The sequence below is a fragment of the Calidris pugnax genome, unplaced genomic scaffold (assembly GCF_001431845.1).
Source record: "Calidris pugnax isolate Ruff unplaced genomic scaffold, ASM143184v1 scaffold639, whole genome shotgun sequence".
Classification (NCBI taxonomy): domain Eukaryota; kingdom Metazoa; phylum Chordata; class Aves; order Charadriiformes; family Scolopacidae; genus Calidris; species Calidris pugnax.
The window spans coordinates 86,591-106,044 of NW_015091443.1; the positions used below are offsets into that span (position 1 = coordinate 86,591).

A 19,454-nucleotide genomic window follows, 5' to 3' on the forward strand; every position below is an offset into this window, starting at 1 on the left:
GGCAAAGATTTGCTCATCAGCCAAAACCTTTTATACCAGCATTAAGCCTAGAGGAAAGCTACAATTAAAAAAAAAAAAAAAAAAAAAAGATGACTGCAGCCATCTGTTTCGGGCAGTGGGTTTGTTCCCCGGGTCTGAGCCCAGAGGGACGGGAGCTGCGCCTCTCCCCCCGGTGATTTATGAGGGACGGCAGGCCCTTCCCCGCCACGGCCCCTGTCATACATGAAAGACTTCATTAACTTCATTAACTCGCAGCAGCCCGGGTGCGGGGCTCGGGCCGGGGAGAATTTACTGCTGAGTGGTAAAAGATCAACCCGCTTTATAACTCTGACTTCTCCATTGGGGAACAAAAAGCCCGGCTGGTTTTAACGCGGAGTTTGATAAGTCTGTGGGGAGGGGGGTGTCACGGGACACAACCACCGGGTACAGCCGGGGCTGGGGGAGGCCAGGCTCACGGGATGCTTCGCCTCTCCCTGGAAAGCCCACAGAGAAGCTGCTGGAATCCTAAACCATCCCCTTCTCCACGGCCACCAGTGCTGGGGAGGCACGGGACGCGGCCCTGGGAGGGAGGAGCCGCTCCGGTCCCACCAGGTTGTTCACCTCCATCTCCACAGCACAGAGGCACGAAGGGAAGAATTATCTTTTTTCCACATGGTCCTTTGTTGCCATGACCCTCACTCACATACATTTACTACCTGCTTGGGATAGACAGTAACGAGAGACAAAATATGGAAAAAGCCATTTTTCCAGGCTGCCCAGAGAGGGTGTGGAGTCCCCTTCTCTGTAGATATTCCAAGAATTTCTTCATGGAAAGGGTTGTGAAGCCTTGGAAGAGGCTGCCCAGGGCAGTGGTAGAGTCACCATCCCTGAAGGTAAAAGCTGGGCAGACATGGTGCTGAGGGACATGGGTCAGTGGTGGGTTTGTCAGTGTTGGGTTGATGGTTGGGCTCCATGATCTGAGAGGTCCCTCCCAACCTGGACAATTCTACGGTTCTCTGTGCCACAAAATTAACTCTTACCTGAATGAAGCTCCTTCACCAGTGATGACATGGTGTTGGTGATGGAGTCAGCTGCTACCAGCAGGTCATTGCGGAGGTTTCTCCTCGTACCTGGGGGCAGAGCAGACAGACAGACAGTGGGAATTGCATGTGCTGCTCTGCTGTGCCCCACCTCCCCACCCCACCGTGCCATTTCACTGAATCATGGTTCACAACAGCAAAGCCCAGTTCCCAGCCAGCACCTTGCCCCAGAAGCGCCACACCTCAGTAGAATCGAAATGGTTTGGGGTGGAAGGGCCCTTAGAGCCCCCCCAGTGCCACCCCCTGCCCTGGGCAGGGACACCTCCCACCACACCAGGTTGCTCCAAGCCCCCTCCAACCTGCCCTTGAACCCCTCCAGGGATGGGGCAGCCACAGCTTCTCGGGCCAACCTGGGCCAGGCTCTCACCACCCTCCCACCAAACAAGTTCTTCCCCACAGCTCAGCTCCATCTCCCCTCTTGCAGGGTCCAACCCTTCCCCCTCCTCCTAGGGCTCCCCTCCCTCAGCCAGAGTCCCTCCCCAGCTTTCCTGGAGCCCCCCTTCTTGAGGGACTGGAAGGGGCTCCAAGGTCTCCCCGGAGCCTTCTCTTCTCCAGGCTGACCCCCCCCAACTCTCTCAGCCCCCCCTCCCAGCAGAGGGGCTCCAGCCCTCCCAGCATCTCCGGGGCCTCCTCTGGCCCCGCTCCAACAGCTCCATGTCTCTCCTGAGCTGAGGACACAGAACTCCAGTGAGGGCATGAAGATGACACGTATGGGACCACTGGGGACATCTGATGCGACATTTCGCCATGGAACTGAACTGCAGCAATGACAACTGCGCACGACACATTTGCTGCTGTTTGAAGTTGTGTTCCTCTCCCGTTCCATGACGTGTCTCTTTCATCTCCCACACACTGCCCTGGCCTTCGCTCCATCCTTGGCTGGGGACTCTTGGAGCTCCTACATCTCTCCGATGGGTTTGAGCTGTTTGAGTGCTGCCAGAGCACGGTACCGACCCTTCCACCAGCATCCTTTTCCTCCAGGTTGGGTTCCCAACTGATCAGCATCACTCCTGAGGCGGCACAGTGTGTGATTCCCAAGAAAAAACCCCAGATTTTAGCCAACCAGGCTGGGACCTGTGCCTTAAGGGGTCTCCTCTGACACCATGGAGGTCTCTCCTTTACCCGGGTCTCTAGATGTCCCACATCCTCTCACTGCCCGTGATGGAGAAACGCGGCCACCGCTCTGCCCGGCGCCACTTTGGGGAGAGAAAGGTTGTAAAAGCCCAGTCTGTCTCCCCCGTCAAACAGATGGATAACGTTAAGGAGCTCGTCTGGACATCTCTGTGCAGAAGCCACCCGAAGCCCTCCTGGCTGGTGGCATTTAATTATTTTATTACGTGAAAACACAGAAATTTTATCCTGTTTCCTGTGTTCTCCACTTGCCTTGAATTTGCCTGATTTTGCATGATTAATCTGAAATAGCACTAATTGTGCAGATTGCCTTTCCGGAAGGATCATTCCAGGAAACTTATTACAGAGTCCGTTGGCCATTTTTTTTCTTGCAAGAGTTTTTTTCTCGTAGCTGAGAAGAACAAACCATCGCTGTGGTTACCACAGGAGGAACGTCCACCTTTCCGTTGGCATTGCGTTGGATCACACCTGAGAAATCCCAGGGGACTGTTCTCCTCTCTTTCAAGATGATCAACAGCAGCATTAATTTTCTAATTAGATGGTGGCCACTCTGTCTGAATACTTCGAATGGGACACCATCAGGGCATTTAATTCTCATACTGTTCCTCCCTCTGGCCGAGTGGAAGATCAAGAGATCACCTGCGGCGGAAACTTATCTAATCTTAAGACTATCAATTCTTTAAAGATTCTGCTCTTTAAAGGTTTCCTTCTCTGGAGGTTGGTGGGGAAGCTCGCAGAAGATCCTGCCCTGGGAGGACAGAGAAGACCTCGGTGTCCCTGCCCACTCCAGGTCACCGTAGCAGGAGGTGGAGCAGCACCGAGGTCTTCACTCCCTTTTCCTCCTCTCTCCCTCTTCGTTTTGTAAGAATCTGGTGGATATGCAAAAGTTAGCAAAAATAGATTAATTTTTTTTTTTGTTAAAAAAACCCAAACAACATAATATAAGGGAATTTTGGGGATTGCCTCTAGATTTTTTGCTTCTGGGGAGTCACCACCAGCACCAGCACCGAGCTGCTGGGACGTGGTGGCTCCTCAGCCCAGCCCCAAATAGTTTCACACAACACCTGGTTCGTTGCAACACAGCCCTGAGATGGTGTCAGGTGTTAAAAACCTAGAAAAAAAAACAACCCCGAGTTTTCACTTTGGGCAATATCAACAGGTCCTGACGAAGACTCTTTCTCCCCTCATGAACCAGTCACTCAGGTAACAGGCACGAATGAGCCCTTGATTAATTACATCAGCTCCTCCCGGGGCCAGGAGTTTGGGGAAGAGAGTTCTGGGGATCGCAAAGCGGCCAGAGAGGAGTTTGCTTTGTCACGGCTTTTCCCTCCTTCTCCAAAGGGAAAAACAGACGGAGAGAGAGCAAACTTGGGTGCCAGAGCATAAAGTGGGAAAAAAAATAAATAATCAAGTAGGACAGTTAACGTACTCCCATAACCCCGAGTTCATCACTCCCAGCAGCAGCAGGATCAGTTCATCTCTTTGTGCTTTGCTAATTAGAAAAGGGAAAGGGGGAAAGGAGGAAGCAGATCCCGAGCGGATCTGCCCAGTCCCGGGCAGGACTCACCGTGCTGCTGTTCCACTTCACGCAGCCTGGAAAAAGAAAGCCAATCTGTAAAAATGGGGGGTGGGGGGGGAGGAAGGAGAGGCAGCTGCCAAAGAAATCAGTCGAGAGCTCTCGGCTGCACCATCAAACTCTCTGCAGAGATGAAGAGGAGGCGACTGGACCACCCACAGCAACAGATGGAGTGTTGTGCCTCTGGTATTTGGCATCTTGCCTCCCTGGAAATGCCTGCTCCTGCCGTCGTTTCTGGAAGTGTTTAGAGAGATGAGGAGCTTGTTCCTACCGATGGGATCGGAAAAAGACATATCCTTCCCCCAGATGAGTTGTAGATACTCAATGTTTTCGGATGGATGACCTCCATCCCCCAGCCTGTTCACCAGCTGAAGTTCTGGAGAACTTTCCCTCTATCCAGCGCGCTGGGGGAGAAGGGCTGGCAGTCCTGGTGGCAGCACCCCCGGAATGAAATACCAATTAAAAGTAGTCGCTGATACTTCCTGCTCCTCCACTGCCACCTTGAAGCCTCTCTCCTCACCTCCTTCTGCCAGCAGGTCATTTAGGCAAGGAAGAACATTTAGTGAAGGAAGGTCATTCTAGAAGGACATATCTGATGAGCAGCTGATAAATGGAATTTGTGATTTAAAATCTGTTTGGTTTTGAGATACATCATCAGTTCTGGGAAGTTTATTTTCACGTTTTCTTTGTTTTGAAAAGGAGTCGGTCCATCTGACAAAGGTATTTGACACCAACATTCATGATCTTCCCTACCCAGGATGAGAACACACCACCCCCAGTTTTGTGACTCCGTATGATCCAAATTTGTCATCTTTTAAAGAAATAAACAGCCCGGCCTCTGCAACAAGGCGAGGGCTCTTGTTTACTGCAAAGGGCCAACAGACACGAGAGGCGGCAGCGTCTGGGCACTGCAGGCATCGAGATGTCCAGCTCCTGGTGGGATTTCCCATGGAGTACAAAGAGGTCCACATGAAGAGTCGCTGCCCAGAGGTTGTCCCTGCCCACACATGGGTGAAGTCCTTCCCAATGCATGAGGGAGAGGTGGGCTTTCTGTCCTTCTTTCTTTTCTTGTGGATAAGAAGCACATAAAATACTCCTGGATGTCCATCTCCAGGAATGTGGACCATGTTCAGAAACAACCTCCCTGTCTGAGAGGTACCCATCCATACCTGGTTTTCTCACAGCTCTAAACCCCAGGATGCTTCTGGAGTACTAAAGATGAAGAGTTCTGGCCCAAAACGAGCAAAAGAGAAGAAAAGAGCTCATAAAATCTGAGAGTCACCGCTCCTGAGAAACAGAACATGGGCCCTCATTCCTCCTGGGAATGGTTTCCTTCCCCATGAGCAGAGCTGAAGTAGGTAGGAATGAAGATAACTATTTCCCCCCCTCCCCTGCAGTGAGATGGTCCCTGAAGGTAAAAAAAATCCATTTGCCAAGTTTCTTGACATGAGGCTGATGGTGGTGTTCCTCCTGCCTCCCAGCACCGCCAGAGCCAAGCCTGCTCAGGCTGTGAGGAAGAGGCAGTGGTCTCCACTGAGCTGAACAACTTTCCATTTCATCTGGTTGTCTTTAAGTTTTGGAGCCCTCCTTGCGCCGACAAGGGCTTTGACATGGAAAAAGTTTGAGTCTTTTGCAACGCGTGACTGTAAAACTTTTTTTTCTTTTTTTCCTAAAAAGCAACAGCAGCTAAGTATAAACTCACACTACCTACAGAAGTGGGGGAACAGAAATATGTAAGTCAACTGCTGCCCTGATTTTCTACAAAACGCCCTGAGCTGTATTATTCACAAGCGGACAGCTTACCCACTGCTTCCCACCACGCTGCTTTTACCCAAGAGCCCAAGGAGAAGGTGGACAGAGAGGAAGCAGCTGAAACCATCTGATAATCCAGAACTTCCTACACCTACCGATGGAGCAGTCGGCAGCAATGAGTTTAGCCCAGAAAGTGGTATTTTTTTCAAATGCGGAGGGGACTAACATGTAGAAAAGGTGCAAAGGGACACAGCTCCGACCCTTGGAGCAAGAAAAAGTTCATTGTTCTGTCTTTCTCCTTTCTCCTTTCTCCTTTCTCCTTTCTCCTTTCTCCTCTCCTCTCCTCTCCTCTCCTCTCCTCTCCTCTCCTCTCTCAGAATCACAGAATGATATGGGGCTGGACGGGACCTCTGGAGATCATCTCCTCCAACCCCCTGCCAAAGCAGGTCCATCCAGAGCAGGTCCCACAGGAACGTGTCCATGTGGGTTTGAATGTCTCCAAAGAAGGAGACCCCAAACCCTCTCTGGGCAGCCTCTGTCAGGGCTCTGCCACCCTCACAGGAAAGAAGTTCCTCCTCTTGTTTAGATGGAACTTCTTATGTTCCAGTTTGTGCCCGTTCCCTCTTGTCCTGTCACTGGGCACCACTGAAAAAAGCCCGGCCACATCCTCCTGACACCCACCCTTTCAGTATTTACAGGCGTTGATCAGATGCCCCCTCAGCCTTCTCCAGACTAGAAAGACCCAAAAGACTTGACTTGTCTTGACTTGACTTCCCTTCCTCTCCCCTCCCCTCTCCTCTTTTTTCTCCATTTCCCATGTTCAGCACTTTTTCCCCCTCTCCCCACAGGGCTGCTGCCCGTCTGTGCCTCCAGCCGAGCGAGCCGTTCCACAGATGTTCACGGTGGCCAACAGCCTTCAGCCGCGCGGAAAGATTCCAGCTTCCTTTCTGCCTCCGACCAGCAGAGAGGTGAGCAGCCGTCAGCAGAGCACTCTGGATCAGAGGGTTGCCTGTTTTCCTGATTTTCATCATTAAACTGCTTTTTTTTTTTCCTCTCGCACAGTTCAGCCACCAGATTTGTAAATATGTTTTTAACGCCTTTTATAGTTTTTAAGGGCTAACTGTTAAATTACTTGCAGGTGTCACTTTCTGGGATGGAAGATCCCTTCTCTGGAGGGAAGATCATCATCACAGATATAATTTCAGAGTTGCCAAGATTAAAAATGTGCCCCCAAACCGTTTGGTTGAGAGCACAGGAAAGGGGTTGGCCATTATTGTCTCCATATTGCCCTGGGCAGGGACACCTCCCACCAGCCCAGGTTGCTCCAAGCCCCCTCCAACCTGCCCTTGAACCCCTCCAGGGATGGGGCAGCCACAGCTTCTCTGGGTGACCTGGGCCAGGCTCTCACCACCCTCATCCTGAATGATTTCATCCTTGTACCTGGTCTGGATGCCCCCTCTTTGACGAGGTGGGACACCTCCAGAGGTGGTTCTGCTCTGTGAGACACTCACCTTGGGTGAAAGCTTCCTGCAGGTCTCCCCCGACGCCGGCCAGCGCGTCCTGCGGGACGTGGGTTGGGGTGGAGCCAGCAGAGGTGGACCTGACGGGCATGGGCATGGGGCGGCCGGCCCCGTGGGTGGGCGAGGAGTGTGCCGAGCCTGCGGCCTGTGCCTGGGCGGGAGACACGAAACACACAGGTTCCACATTTCAAACTTTTTTTTTTGGGTCAAAGTCTAAAAATAATTCTCAAAAAAAAAAAAAAAAAAAAGGCATGAGGAAAAGATGCTTCACCAAAACACTCTGGATTTTGAGTAATGCGTGATGCGTGATGGGGGGGTGGTGTGGGAGGACCCCGCGGCGGTGGCACGTCGGGCGCAGAGCATCACGCCTTGGGAGGCGTGTGGTACCCACCGCGGGGCCGCCTCCGGAGCAGGATCCTGCACCCTGCGCTGATCCCATCACACCTCAGACACCAGTGGGACAAGCCCCGGGAAGGCAGGGAGTGACCTTCCCAGGCCTGGGGATGTGACCTTCCCTCCAGAAGGACCTGCAACCACTCGGCATCCGCTCATCCTTCCCCACAGGCTGCTCCCCCCCAGCTCCGCAGTGCCACCGAGGCTCTGCTGAAGCTCCAGCCCCTTTTAAAATTCATTTTAATATTTTTTATAGTTTTAAAAATATTTTTTATATTTTAAAATACATTTTATATTTTAAAATACATTTTAAAATATATTTTATAGATTTAAAAATATTTTTTATTCTTATGTTTTTATTTTTATATATTTTAATATATGAAAAATATTTTATTTATTACTAAAATAGTAATTTTTAAATTTTTAAAAATTATTTTACATTTCCTTCCAGCCAGACCCGCCCCGTCCCTGTCATGCAGCTCCAAGAGCCTCACGAGCAGCTCTGCACCCTCAAGAAGGCTCCTGGTGCCCCTCTCCAGCTCCTCACGGAGGGCAAGGGATGGTCCCCAGGGTCTCTCAGGTGCCGCCTCCGGGCTCAGAGGCTGCTGAACTTCACCGCACATCGCAAACAAACAAGAGAATAATTTTTTCCCTGTGGGCTGAAGGCTCAGGGGAAACTCCTGTGATATTCACGCAGGCAAAACTCCCGCTGGCTTCACAGAAGGCGCTGCCCCAGCAAAGCCTCTGAGCACACGCTGGGGTGGGAGAGGAGAGGGACTGATGGAGGTTTGAGGAGGAGGTGAATTGAGGAGGTGAATTCAGGAGATTAACGACAGGCACTTATTGGCTGCCTGTTTCCAAAACACCCATCTCACATAAGGACTTGGCTCCTGGTGCAGCCGGAGGGGGAATGAGGTGGTGTCCATGGAGTGATGCACCTCAACGGGCAGGGAGGGGACCCCGGGTCTCTGTCCCCCTCCTCCAGCTGCTGGCAGAGGGTCTGTGGGCATCTGGACATCTCTGCAGCCACTCCTGTCTTCCAGCAGCCCCCGAACCCTCCTGCTGGGCTGCAGAGCTCTTACTGATGGGTTTTGCCCAGCTCTGCTGGCCAGGGTTTACGATCTGTGGCTGTATTTATATTTAAGCGCGGTCCCTGTGCTGCCGTTGATTAAAGGAAAGCCACTCATAAATAATTACACACCAAGGGCATTAAAGCCCTACAGCCCCTCTGAGCAAATACCTGGTTTGTTTGTGCCGTTTGATTTATCACCTTTTTTTTGTTGTTATTTTTTTTGGGGGGGGGGTTGTTTTGGTTTTTTTTTAAAGCCTGTTCATCGTTGGCTCCCTTTGACGTGCATCAGTTACCGGGGCAACCCGGCCGGCGCAGCGGTGATGCTGTGCGGTGACACCGCTGATGACACCGCCGATGACACCGCCAGCATCCCCCGGTCCCGCATCCCGTGGTCCTGCATCCCACAGTCCTGCATCCTCCATTCCTGCATCCCCCAGTCCTGCATCCCCTGGTCCTGCATCCTCCATTCCTGCATCCCCCAGTCCTGCATCCCCCAGTCCTGCATCCCCCGGTCCCTGCATCCCCCGGTCCCTGCATCCCCCATTCCTGCATCCCCCAGTCCTGCATCACCTGATCCTGCATCCCATGGTCCTGCATCCTACAGTCCTGCATCCCCTGGTCCTGCATCCCAGCCTTGTGCTGCCGACAGTCCTGCATCCCCCAGTCCTGTATCCCTCAGTCCTGCATCCCCCGGTCCCTGCATCCTCCAGTCCTGCATCCCCCGGTCCTGCATCCCTCGGTCCTGCATCACCTGGTCCTGCATCCCATAGTCCTGCATCACCTGGTCCTGCATCCCAGCCTTGTGCTGCCGCAGCATCCTCACCCTCCAGCACTGCCCTGCTCCAAGGTCCCGTGTCCCATGGGACACCCCCGCCCCCCCCCAGGAACAGGGACACTGCCCGGGATGTCCCCAGCTCCAACTAATCCCCGCCAGCCCAAAGCTGATATTTCTTATTAAGGTGAAAGCCCAGCCATGTGTGAAATTGTCATTCTGAAACCGTATTAATAAGGGGGGGGGTTAAAGAAGGGAGTGCAACGTCCCCGTGACGGGAGTGTCTGCGGGGGACGGGGCTGCAGGAGGGAAATGACATCTTTCGAGGGTAAAATCACTAGAAAAGGCACAGGCAGCATCAGCACTTCCCTTCCCTGCACTGAAACCTCAAATAAAACCTTAAAAAAACCCCGAACCCGAAACTGCCCGGAAGGGGCCGGGGAGCGGGGATTTGCATACGGAGGGGGCAGAAGGCGCTCGCCCAGCACCCGGCGCTGCCAGCCCCGGCACGGGGGCATCGGGGGCACGAGCCCACCCCCCCCATGGCTTCACTTCAGGGAGAACCAGCTCGGTTCCCTCGCCCCCCCCAGCCCAAGACTGAGCATCAGCCTCCGCGGCCGCTCCGAGGAGGAAAATCCATCCCGGGTGTGTGTGAGCCAAGAGTGGAAACGGGGAGAAAACCCCGCGTTGAGACCCGCGCTGGGGACAGAGCTCCCCTGTTCCTGGGGGGGGGGAATATGTTTTGTTTTATCTTCTGTTTTGGAGCCTGTTCCCCAGGTTGTGCTGTGGGACCTGGGCACGTGTTCCTGGTATCCGTGGGAGACCGACCTCCCAGGGGATTGTGAGGGAAAAGCCACCCAGAGGTTTTGTTATTTGGAAAAACAAGAGTTTTTCCAGAAAAAGAGCGGGACTTCACCGCCGACCCCCTCACCCTAAAAACACATTTGCCTGGACCCCGAAGGGGGCAGATTGGACCCCGCGCAGCAAACTCAACCCATCCCACCACCTCCACATCTGGCCCATGGTGGGTTTTGCAGATGTTCTTGCTCCTCAGACCACGGGGAGACCCCGAGCCCCAGGAACGCAGCATCAACTGGGGGGGGCAGCACCTGGACCCCTCCTGCACCCCCAGCCTCAGCCCCGTGGGAACGGAAACCCTTTCCTCACCATCACTCACCTCTGAGACACGCTCTCTGCCTTTATATTCTTAGAGTAAGTGCCCAAACGCTTGAATCTATTATTTTTTCTATTTTTTTTCGAGCCGCTGGGCAGGCAGATGGGCCAGATGTGGCCCAGGGGGGCTGGGGACGTCCCTCACCCGCAGAGGGGCTGGGGGTGTCCCTCACCCATGCCACGACGTGCTTCCTGGAAACCGTGGTGGCCATGAGCCCCGCTGGTGAGCGACGTATCCCAATGTGGGGGGGGGTATGGGGCTGCCCCCATGGCGGGCGCTGCCACGCTCGGCCAGCCCCAGCCCCAGCCCCAGCCCCACACCCCCCCCTCCGCGCGGCACCAGGAGGAGGATCTGAAAGTTTTCGGTTCAGTGAAGGCTTGAAAATCACCTTCTCGAGAAACCTTGAAGGCTGGGAACGTCACTGCTCTGCAGCGCGGGGCTGGCACCGCCCCACTGGGACCCCACTGCCACCCCCCGGGATCCAGGAACCACACGGGGACCCCAGGGGCTCCATGAGCTGCACTGGGAACCCCCGGGCTCCTGCAGCCACTCTGGGACACCACTGGGACCCCTGGGCTCCTGGAGTTGCACTGGGGCTTCAGGAGCCATACTGGGACCCAACTGGGACCCCATGGGCTTCAGGAACCACACCAGGACCCCATGTACTCCTGGAGCCACAATGGGACCCCAAAGGCTCCATGAACTGCGCTGGGACCCTACTGGGACCCCCACAGGCTCTGGGAGCTGCATTGGGACCCCATGGGCTCCAGAAGGTCCCAGAAGCATCCCATCAGTGGGCTAGGGGAGAGAAGTGGAAAAAGCAAAAAAGGCAAATTGGAAAAGCCAAAAACATCGATGGTGACAACGAGCCTCACCAAGAGCTGGGCTCACGCTGCCCGGGATGAAACCAGCCCTGTCCTAGAAAGCGCTTTATGGACTGAGAAACCAAGGCAGAACCTGGGGTGGAGGCAGAGGGAGCTGTGGCACCCAGTGACTGGTCATGGTAGCCACCACCCACCCATGGGTGCCACAGCATGGTGCTGGGGCCTGGCCCATGGCAGAGGAAGCTGTGGGAGGACATGTTGGGTGTCACCAGGCCTCTGAAGACGTGGGACATGAACTGGGAGAGCCCAGAGGCAGCAGGGGGTCCATGGGTCCCCTCAGGACGTTGTTTGTAAACTGAGCAGGGGCTGATCTGAGAAGGTTTGTAAACCCCTCCCTGGCTCTGCTGGAGCTGCAGCCTTAGAAAATCCTGAGAATTACTGGCTCGTTGCACGTTCCTCCTGGAAACCGCACCAGGGAGGACACAGAAGATGGATTTCACTTTAGAGAAACAGCGAAGGAAACCTCTGACCCAGCTCCTGAAATGTTTGGGAGCTGACTTGGATTTATTGGCCCTGGCTTATCAGGTCTTGTATACAAGAGTTCAACCTAAAAAACCTTAGTATTTCCCAAAGAAAAGGGGCAGAGCTCTGGTCTCTCCACTAAAACCAGCGACCATAGCAACTCATAGCAGGTACACAAAATGCTGTTGCACCTTCACCTCCCTCATCCCAGCAGCTCAACTGGAGGTCCCCCATATCTCTGGTGACCTGCTGTCAAATTTTCTACAACCACCAGGATACAGGAGAGTTTTAAAGGAGAACGGGATGAAAGAAGCATTAAAAAATTCAGGTCGGAAGGAGCCTCAGAGGGTGCCAGGTCCAAACTCTTCTAATGGGCAAGCTCATCTTCAAAGTGTTGCTCAGGTTCTTCTTCAGCTGGCCTTTGAAAATGCCTCCAAAGGGAAGTCCCACCACCCCTCTGGGCAGTGGTGCTCCAGAGTTTAACCACTCTCCTGGGATTTCTTTCCCAAATGCAGACGGAATTCCCCAGCCAACGTGTGACCATCACCTCTTGCTTTCTCCATGCACCTCTGGGAAGGCTCTGGCTCTGCTTTATCCTTGGTCACCCATGAGGAGACAGAAGATTACAGCTGGATTTCCCTTTTGTCTCCTCTTCTCCAGACCAAACACAACCAGCTCATACGCCACCCTGACCAGAGGGTTTTGTAGGACACAGACATTAGGAGAAGCTTCTTCATGGGGAGGTCACCAGAGAGGAAAGGGACCTCCACCCTTAGAGGTTTTCAAGGCTTGGTTACACAAAGCCAGAACCAACTTGATGTTGTGCCAGCAGCAGCCCAGCTTCAAGCGGAAAGTTGAGCTCAAGACCCCCACAAGGCCCTACACCTCTACCATCTACAGATGTTTACTGAGAAACTAAGACGTCCTGCTTTGCAGGAAACATACGTTGATTTTAATGCATCTTATTATGGAGCATATTCCTACGAACAGATTAAAATAAAAGGGATTTGTACGAACAGAAAACCGAAGAGCTAAGGGTGTTGAGATAAGTGATTTAGACAAGTAAACATCTCATCATGCCCCAAATAACTAACTCCAGAAAATACAGCAGAAGCAGAACAAAAATAGGAGAGAACATGAACGCGTGGCCCACAACTCTCTCATCCTGCGCCCTTGCTGCAGGAGATACAGCCAGGCAGAGGATGGCAGGCGGCCTCCAAGGGAAAGCGGGGGGTCTTCATTAGAAAGTGAAAGGCAACGGCTTTCTCATCTGCACGTCATGCGGTGTCTAATTCACATTTACTGCGCTTTCCTTTCTTTTTACTTAAAAGCGATGAAACGGCTCTCGAGCCCCGCGTCCTCGCGTCAAGCATCGTGGGGCTCAAGCTGAAGAGCTTTTACAGCTCCCCGTAAGGAACTGGAGCTCTTTTCCCTGCTGCAGGGGCTTCCTCGGACACAAAAGCCCCTCTCTCCTCACTCAGGTCTTCTCCACTCCTTGAGAACACCAGACTGAGCCCCCCAGACCCCCTGAGGCTTTCTCTTCTCAACCAGCTCCTCAGGCCATCTGTGTCCCCACGTTGTCCAACCACTGTGACACCACCCGGCTCAAAGGGGCAGAGTAACCTCTGCTGATACATGCACGGTGACCACAAAATATTGTGTAGCAGGGAAGGAAAAACACGCTTCCCGCATATTTTACCAAAAAACCCCATCAAGTAGGAAATGGAGTTACTCTTTCCATGGAGATACAGGTCATCCCTGGAGCCTGCATCATCTGTGTTTAGAATTTCACACAAATGCAGAACCCCAAATCCTCACATTCCTCTGCTCATTTTGGGGCTGAGCCAACTCAGCACACAGCATCGAGGAGCCTAAAAACAAGGAGACGAGATGCTCCTTGTGCTGGGGTTAATTTTGTTTGGAAAGGTCTTGAAATAGGGGGGAAATATCTGAGTCCTGAGGAGAGCAGATATTCTCCTGCACAGAAACGTGACGGAGAGCCGTGGGCAGGTCGGGCAGACAGCGATCCTCGGCCAGGGACCACTCAAACAAACCAACAAACCCACAAGTTTATAATGCTGGGGAGGAGATGAGAGAAACAGCGCGGATGTCAGACAAGGTGGTTTTGCTGGAAACAGGCCTGGGCAAAGAACACCTGATTTCCTTCCTTGAGAGGGTTTTGTTGAGCGGGATAATGAATGCTTCTGATGAACCAAGCGAGCAGTGGGCGGTGGCAGCAGCAAAGGATACTCTGCACAGATTAAGCAAACGATGATGGTTAAAAAACACACCACCAAAGGGCACGTCCCATTGAAGGTGGGTTGGCTTTGGTCTTCAGAGCCAGGCGTCGCACAAGTCCTGCCCGACTCTCCTGCTGTGTGCCTCCTCCTCCACCCCGACCTCTTCTGGCATCACTCTCCCCATTTTTTTTTTGCAGTTTTCACATGCACTTCAATGTCCTGCCCTGTCCTCAATGATTTTTTTTTTGCAGTTTTCATGTGCACTTCAATGTCCTGCCCTGTCCTCAATGCTGGAGCAAGAGGGAGCCCTTTGTGTGCATGGATGTCCCCAACGTGGTCGTGGAGCTCCTCTTCTGTGGTGGGACCAACACGCTGCAGAGCTACAGAAGACTTCGCAGCTATTGCCACTGAGGCAACAGAAATAACTGGTGTTAAGTGCAATTTCAGGCCCTTTTTGTGCAGTCAGGAGTTAGGGAAGGGGCTGCTCAGAAAGGTCAGGTGCAGGGAAAGGCCGTTGAACAGAACCACGGGAAAAGGCAGCTGTGAGAAAACACCTCGTCTGCGCCACAGCTGGATCCACTCTTCCTAATCCCCTCCTGACAGATGTTTATCCGACATGCTCTTAAAAACCTCTTCATCCAGATTTTCCTGCAGGCTCAATGAAGCTCCTAAGTGAAATTTTCAGTGAGTGGAGCCCGTGGCGTGGCCCAGCCCCGCGGGGCAAGGACAGCAGCTCCTCCCTCCTCCCATCTCTTCTGTGTCCAACGCCTTCCAAACCCACTCTCCATCCTCTCTTCTCCAGCCGAACCACTCAGGTCCTTCAGCCCCCTCGGGTGAGCCAAGATGAGCTTCCTCACCCACCTCCTCAGGACTTGCCGCATCTCTTTGGAGAGCTGGAGCCCGGAGGTGGACCTCCTGCTTCAGGTGGGACCACAGCGAGGGGCGGTGGAGTAGGGGGCTGCTTTGTGGGTCCAGTGAACCCCAAAGTCATCTCTAGGTTTGGGTTTTTTTTTCTTTTTAATACCATGAGAGCATTGATTCATGTTTGCTTTGGGATCCACCACAGCCCCGGGTGCTCTCTGCAGCACGACTGTCCTTCCAGCCTTCTGTCCTTCCAGCCTTTGCATTTCATATTTGCGTAGCTGATTTCCGCAATATTCAGCACACACATTCCTTCCTACACACCGCAACAGAATTATATTTTTTTTTTCCTCCAAATATCCCTGTCATTTTTTAAGGATAATTTTGAATTCTCATCCCCTTCTCAAAAGCCCCAGCAACCTCCTCCCGCTCGATGCCGAGAGCAGACCGGAGTCCCTTGCAGGAAGGCTGAATGGTAATTAATTCAGGACAGAAATAATGAACTATAGAGGAATTTCAATTTCCACGTCTTTCTATTTTAGCAGGAAACCCTTGACAACTGATCTTGGGAGAAAACTTTCCCGACCAAAATTCCTAACTGCTCCGCAGGAGGCTCCTGGAGCCTGCGCTCCCCGGGGGGAGATGAGGAGCTGGCTCCGGGAGGGTCTGCAAGGAGACCCCGGGAGGGGATGCTGTTCCTCAAACACCTCTGCTGGAGCTGCTCTGCCCTGTGATAAAGACTGGAATGCTGTTAAGCCGGTTTGGGGCAGGACCGTTGGGTCTTGTCCTTGGGGCGGAGGAATGGGGTAGGTGGGGAAGCCACCAGGCTCTGCTCAAGGGGACCAAACATCCTGTTTTCGGGGGAGCCGTCCCCCCGGTCCCTGCTCCACATTGAGCATCACCACCGCGGGCACCCGGGCTGGAACCTCCCTGCCAGGCATTTCTCCACGATTCGGGTCCGTACCGCCATTTGTGGTTTTCCATTTTTACTATTAATTTCAAAATTGTTTATGCTAACCAGAAGCGGAGGAGCAGAATCCTCCCGGTGCTGCAAACGAACCCGCTGCTGTTGCTGCCTGAGTAATTCCAGCTCCACCGAAGCCTGCGCTAAAAATAATCCAACCCCCTCGCCGCAGATACTCTTTGAGGAAAATATTTAAAACAGCAAATAAGGTCACTAAATCAGACACCCCCCACCCCCAAGCCAGTCCTATTGACCTTATTCCTGTAGGAAAATTGAATTTCCCTGTCCTGGGTGGCACATCAGCCGGGGCCACGGGCTCCAGCCACCGCCCCCCCCCTCCAGGAACAATCACGCCAAGGAATACAGAAAAGACTCATTAGTCGGGCTGGCTAATAACCTTTCCGAAGCGTTAATACAATCCCCTGACTAAATCCTAGCGCAGGGCTGTTTTCATGGCAACGGAGGGAGAAAGGCACGATGCCCGCACCCCCAGGTCCTCCCAGTCTCCCCAGTGTGGGGTGGCAGCTGGGGAGCAGCCAGGACAAGGATCTCCATTCCTCAACATCTGCCTGTGGATCTATGCACCTACCTATACAAAATAAACATATATATTTATAATATATTTTTTTAAGAAATATATTTTTCAACATATTCATCAACGACCTGGCTGAGGGGACAAAGCGTCCCCTCGGCACGTTTGATGATGGCACAGAGCTGGAGGAGCGGGTGACACACCAGAAGGAGGTGCCACCATCCAGCCAGACCTGGACAGGCTGGAGAGCTGGACACTGAGGACCCCAATGTTGTTCAACAAGGGCAAGCGTAGGGTCCTGCACTGGGGGAGGAACAATCCCACAGACCGGGACAGGTTGGGGCTGACCTGCTGGAGAGCAGCTCTGAGGAAAAAGACCTGGGGGTCCTGGTGAAAACGAGTTGCCCACAAGCCAGCAATATGACCTTGTGGCCAAGAAGGTAAATGGTCTCCTGGGGGACACCAGGAAGAGCATGATCAGCAGGTGGAGGGAGGTCATCCTTGCCCTCTGCTCTGCCCTGGGGAGGCTGCATCTGAAGCACTGGGACCAGTTCTGGGCTCCCCAGTTCAAGAAGGACAGGGAACTGCTGGAGAGGGTCCAAAGGAGGCTGCAAGGATGATGAGGGACTGGAGCATCTCTCAGCTGAGAGCCCTGGGGGTGTTCAGCTGGAGAAAAGCAGACTGAGCGAGGATCTCATCAATGCTGAGCAAGAGCTAAAGGGTGGGTGGCAAGAGGATGGGGCCAGACTCTTCTCAGTGGTGCCCAGGGACAGGACAAGGGGAAACGGGAACAAACTTGAGCATAAGAAGTTCCACCTAAACATGAGGAGGAACTTCTTTCCTGTGAGGGTGGCAGAGCCCTGGAAGAGGCTGCCCAGGGACGTGGTGAATCTCCCTCTCTGGAGACACTCAAACCCACCTGGACATGTTCCTGTGGGACCTGCTCTGGGTGGACCTGCTCTGGCAGGGGGTTGGAGGAAATGATCTCCAGGGGTCCCTTCCAAGCCCTGGCCAGGCTGGGATTTACACAGCAAGGGCTGGTGGGGCTGAATGGACCACAAATACACCATCACAGCCTCCAGACCGGGCTGCTCCATGCTGGTTCCCCACCAGTGCTGGCTTTTTGGTGACACCATCCCAGAGCTGGGCAGAGGTGATGGCGTTATTAAACACCACAAGGTTTGCATTTCATTGTTCAAAAATCACATAATTAGATTAGATACACGAAACCACCCCACAATACTGGGGGGGCTGTGAGATGGGTGACCTGGCTGAGGGTGCCGGGGGGCAGGACTGCGCCTGGAGCAGCTTTTGGTTTTAAATCATTGCTTCTGTGAGTGAAAGGCTAGTCTGCTCGGGAAGAAGGTGGCCACAGGTCCAGCCCTGGCTGCAGGTGCTGGGCTGGGGGCAGTGGATGGGCTGGAGGAACCCTCTCGCTGGGCTGCAACACGGCTATGATTGTTAGTGCCAAATTAAAACTGCTTTGAGACCCTCCATCCCATCCTATCCCATCCCCTCCCAAGGGCTCCCTGGCCATCGTCTCCATCCCAGCCCCGTGGCTCTCCCTGCGGCCCGGCGCATCCTCCTGCCAAGCCAGGAGATGCCGAGCCCCGGCCCTGTCTCCATCGCTCTTCTGGCAACCGCCTGCTGTGAGTCAGCTCTTTTCACAATTTTGCTTTTTCAGCTCTAATCCTGATGCTCGGATCAGCCCTGGCTTTGGGACAGGGATTTCACCCAGCTCTGCCATGGGAAGGGGAGCCTGTCCAAAGCCCTGGCCCGTGGGAGCGGGGAGCTGCCTCCCCCCAGAGCCAAACACCCCCTCCTAGAGAGGAGAAGAGCGACGAGGACCATTCTCCCTGGATTATGATAGAGAAAAGGGGCAGAGGGGGAATAAGAGAAAGCTCCACTTTTCCATTGGTCAGATTGAGAAGATTCCATGTTTTCCAGCAGTTACCACCGAGCAACCCAATCCTTCCTCTGCCGGTGCAATAAAGCAGAAGATGTGATCAGTACTGGAGAGAGTTGGGGGGGGTCAGCCTGGAGAAGAGAAGGCTCTGGGGAGACCTTGGAGCCCCTGCCAGTCCCTCAAGAAGGGGGGCTCCAGGAAAGCTGGGGAGGGACTCTGGCTGAGGGAGGGGAGCCCTAGGAGGAGGGGGAAGGGTTGGACACTGCAAGAGGGGAGATGGAGCTGAGCTGTGGGGAAGAACTTGTTTGGTGTGAGGGTGGTGAGAGCCTGGCCCAGGTTGGCCAGAGAAGCTGTGGCTGCCCCATCCCTGGAGGGGTTCAAGGGCAGGTTGGAGGGGGCTTGGAGCAACCTGGTGTGGTGGGAGGTGTCCCTGCCCAGGGCAGGGGGTGGCACTGGGGGGGCTTGAAGGGCCCTTCCCACCCAAACCATCCTGTGGTTCCATGACTCTATCGGCAGCTCCTTTTTCATGGCAGGCACCATCTGAGGATGCCCTCTCTACACTTCACAATCACTGGGCTTTACCATTTGGCTTTTTCTTTTAAAAAAGGGATAAACCAGCAAGGCGGCTGCTGCTGCGGAGCCCCGAGACCCCCCCAGAACAGGTCTGCTCCCTCCCCAGCCCCACGGGCGCGAGGGGGGCTGTTTGAACTCCTCCATTCCCCAAGTGCTGTTTGTTTTCATTCCTCCCTCTCTCCCCCCAGCTGCGGGACACGGAGCCGGGATCAGGAAACAATAAAATCTGGGTTACCACACAGAACGCCTCCTTTTCCCCAGCTCCTTTCAAAGCCTGACATTTTTGCTTTCATCCGCCATTTCCACAGTTCTGGGGCATGTGCTGCCCCCCCCCCCATCTTGGTCCCCCCCTTCAGTCCCCCCTTTCCTCATGTGGGACCTGTAACTGTGCTCAATATGGACCAGATTCCTCCCCCCAGCCCAGCATCGCCCCCCGCCCTCGCTCCGGCGCTTCCCAGGACCCCGCGGTTCCCGTTCCCATCCCGTCCCCCCGCCGGCTGGGATTACAAAGGCTAAAAACAAGTGTTATCTTTCAAATTTACCCTTTTTTTTTCCTTTCTTTT

The 19,454-nt window shown here is 53.7% G+C and overlaps 1 protein-coding gene across 6 annotated transcripts in view; it reads right to left on the reverse strand.

The window, feature by feature from the left end:
- DTNB (dystrobrevin beta) overlaps positions 1–19,454 on the reverse strand; it is a 138,915-nt gene that overhangs the window by 10,385 nt on the left and 109,076 nt on the right. For all 6 annotated transcript variants that reach the window (XM_014961573.1, XM_014961572.1, XM_014961571.1 and 3 more), the window contains 2 exons: positions 7,050–7,209; positions 1,020–1,109 (listed from right to left, as the gene is read on the reverse strand). In XM_014961573.1, coding sequence (XP_014817059.1) covers positions 1,020–1,109; positions 7,050–7,209 — 250 coding nt within the window. The remainder of the gene's footprint in view (positions 1–1,019; positions 1,110–7,049; positions 7,210–19,454) is intronic.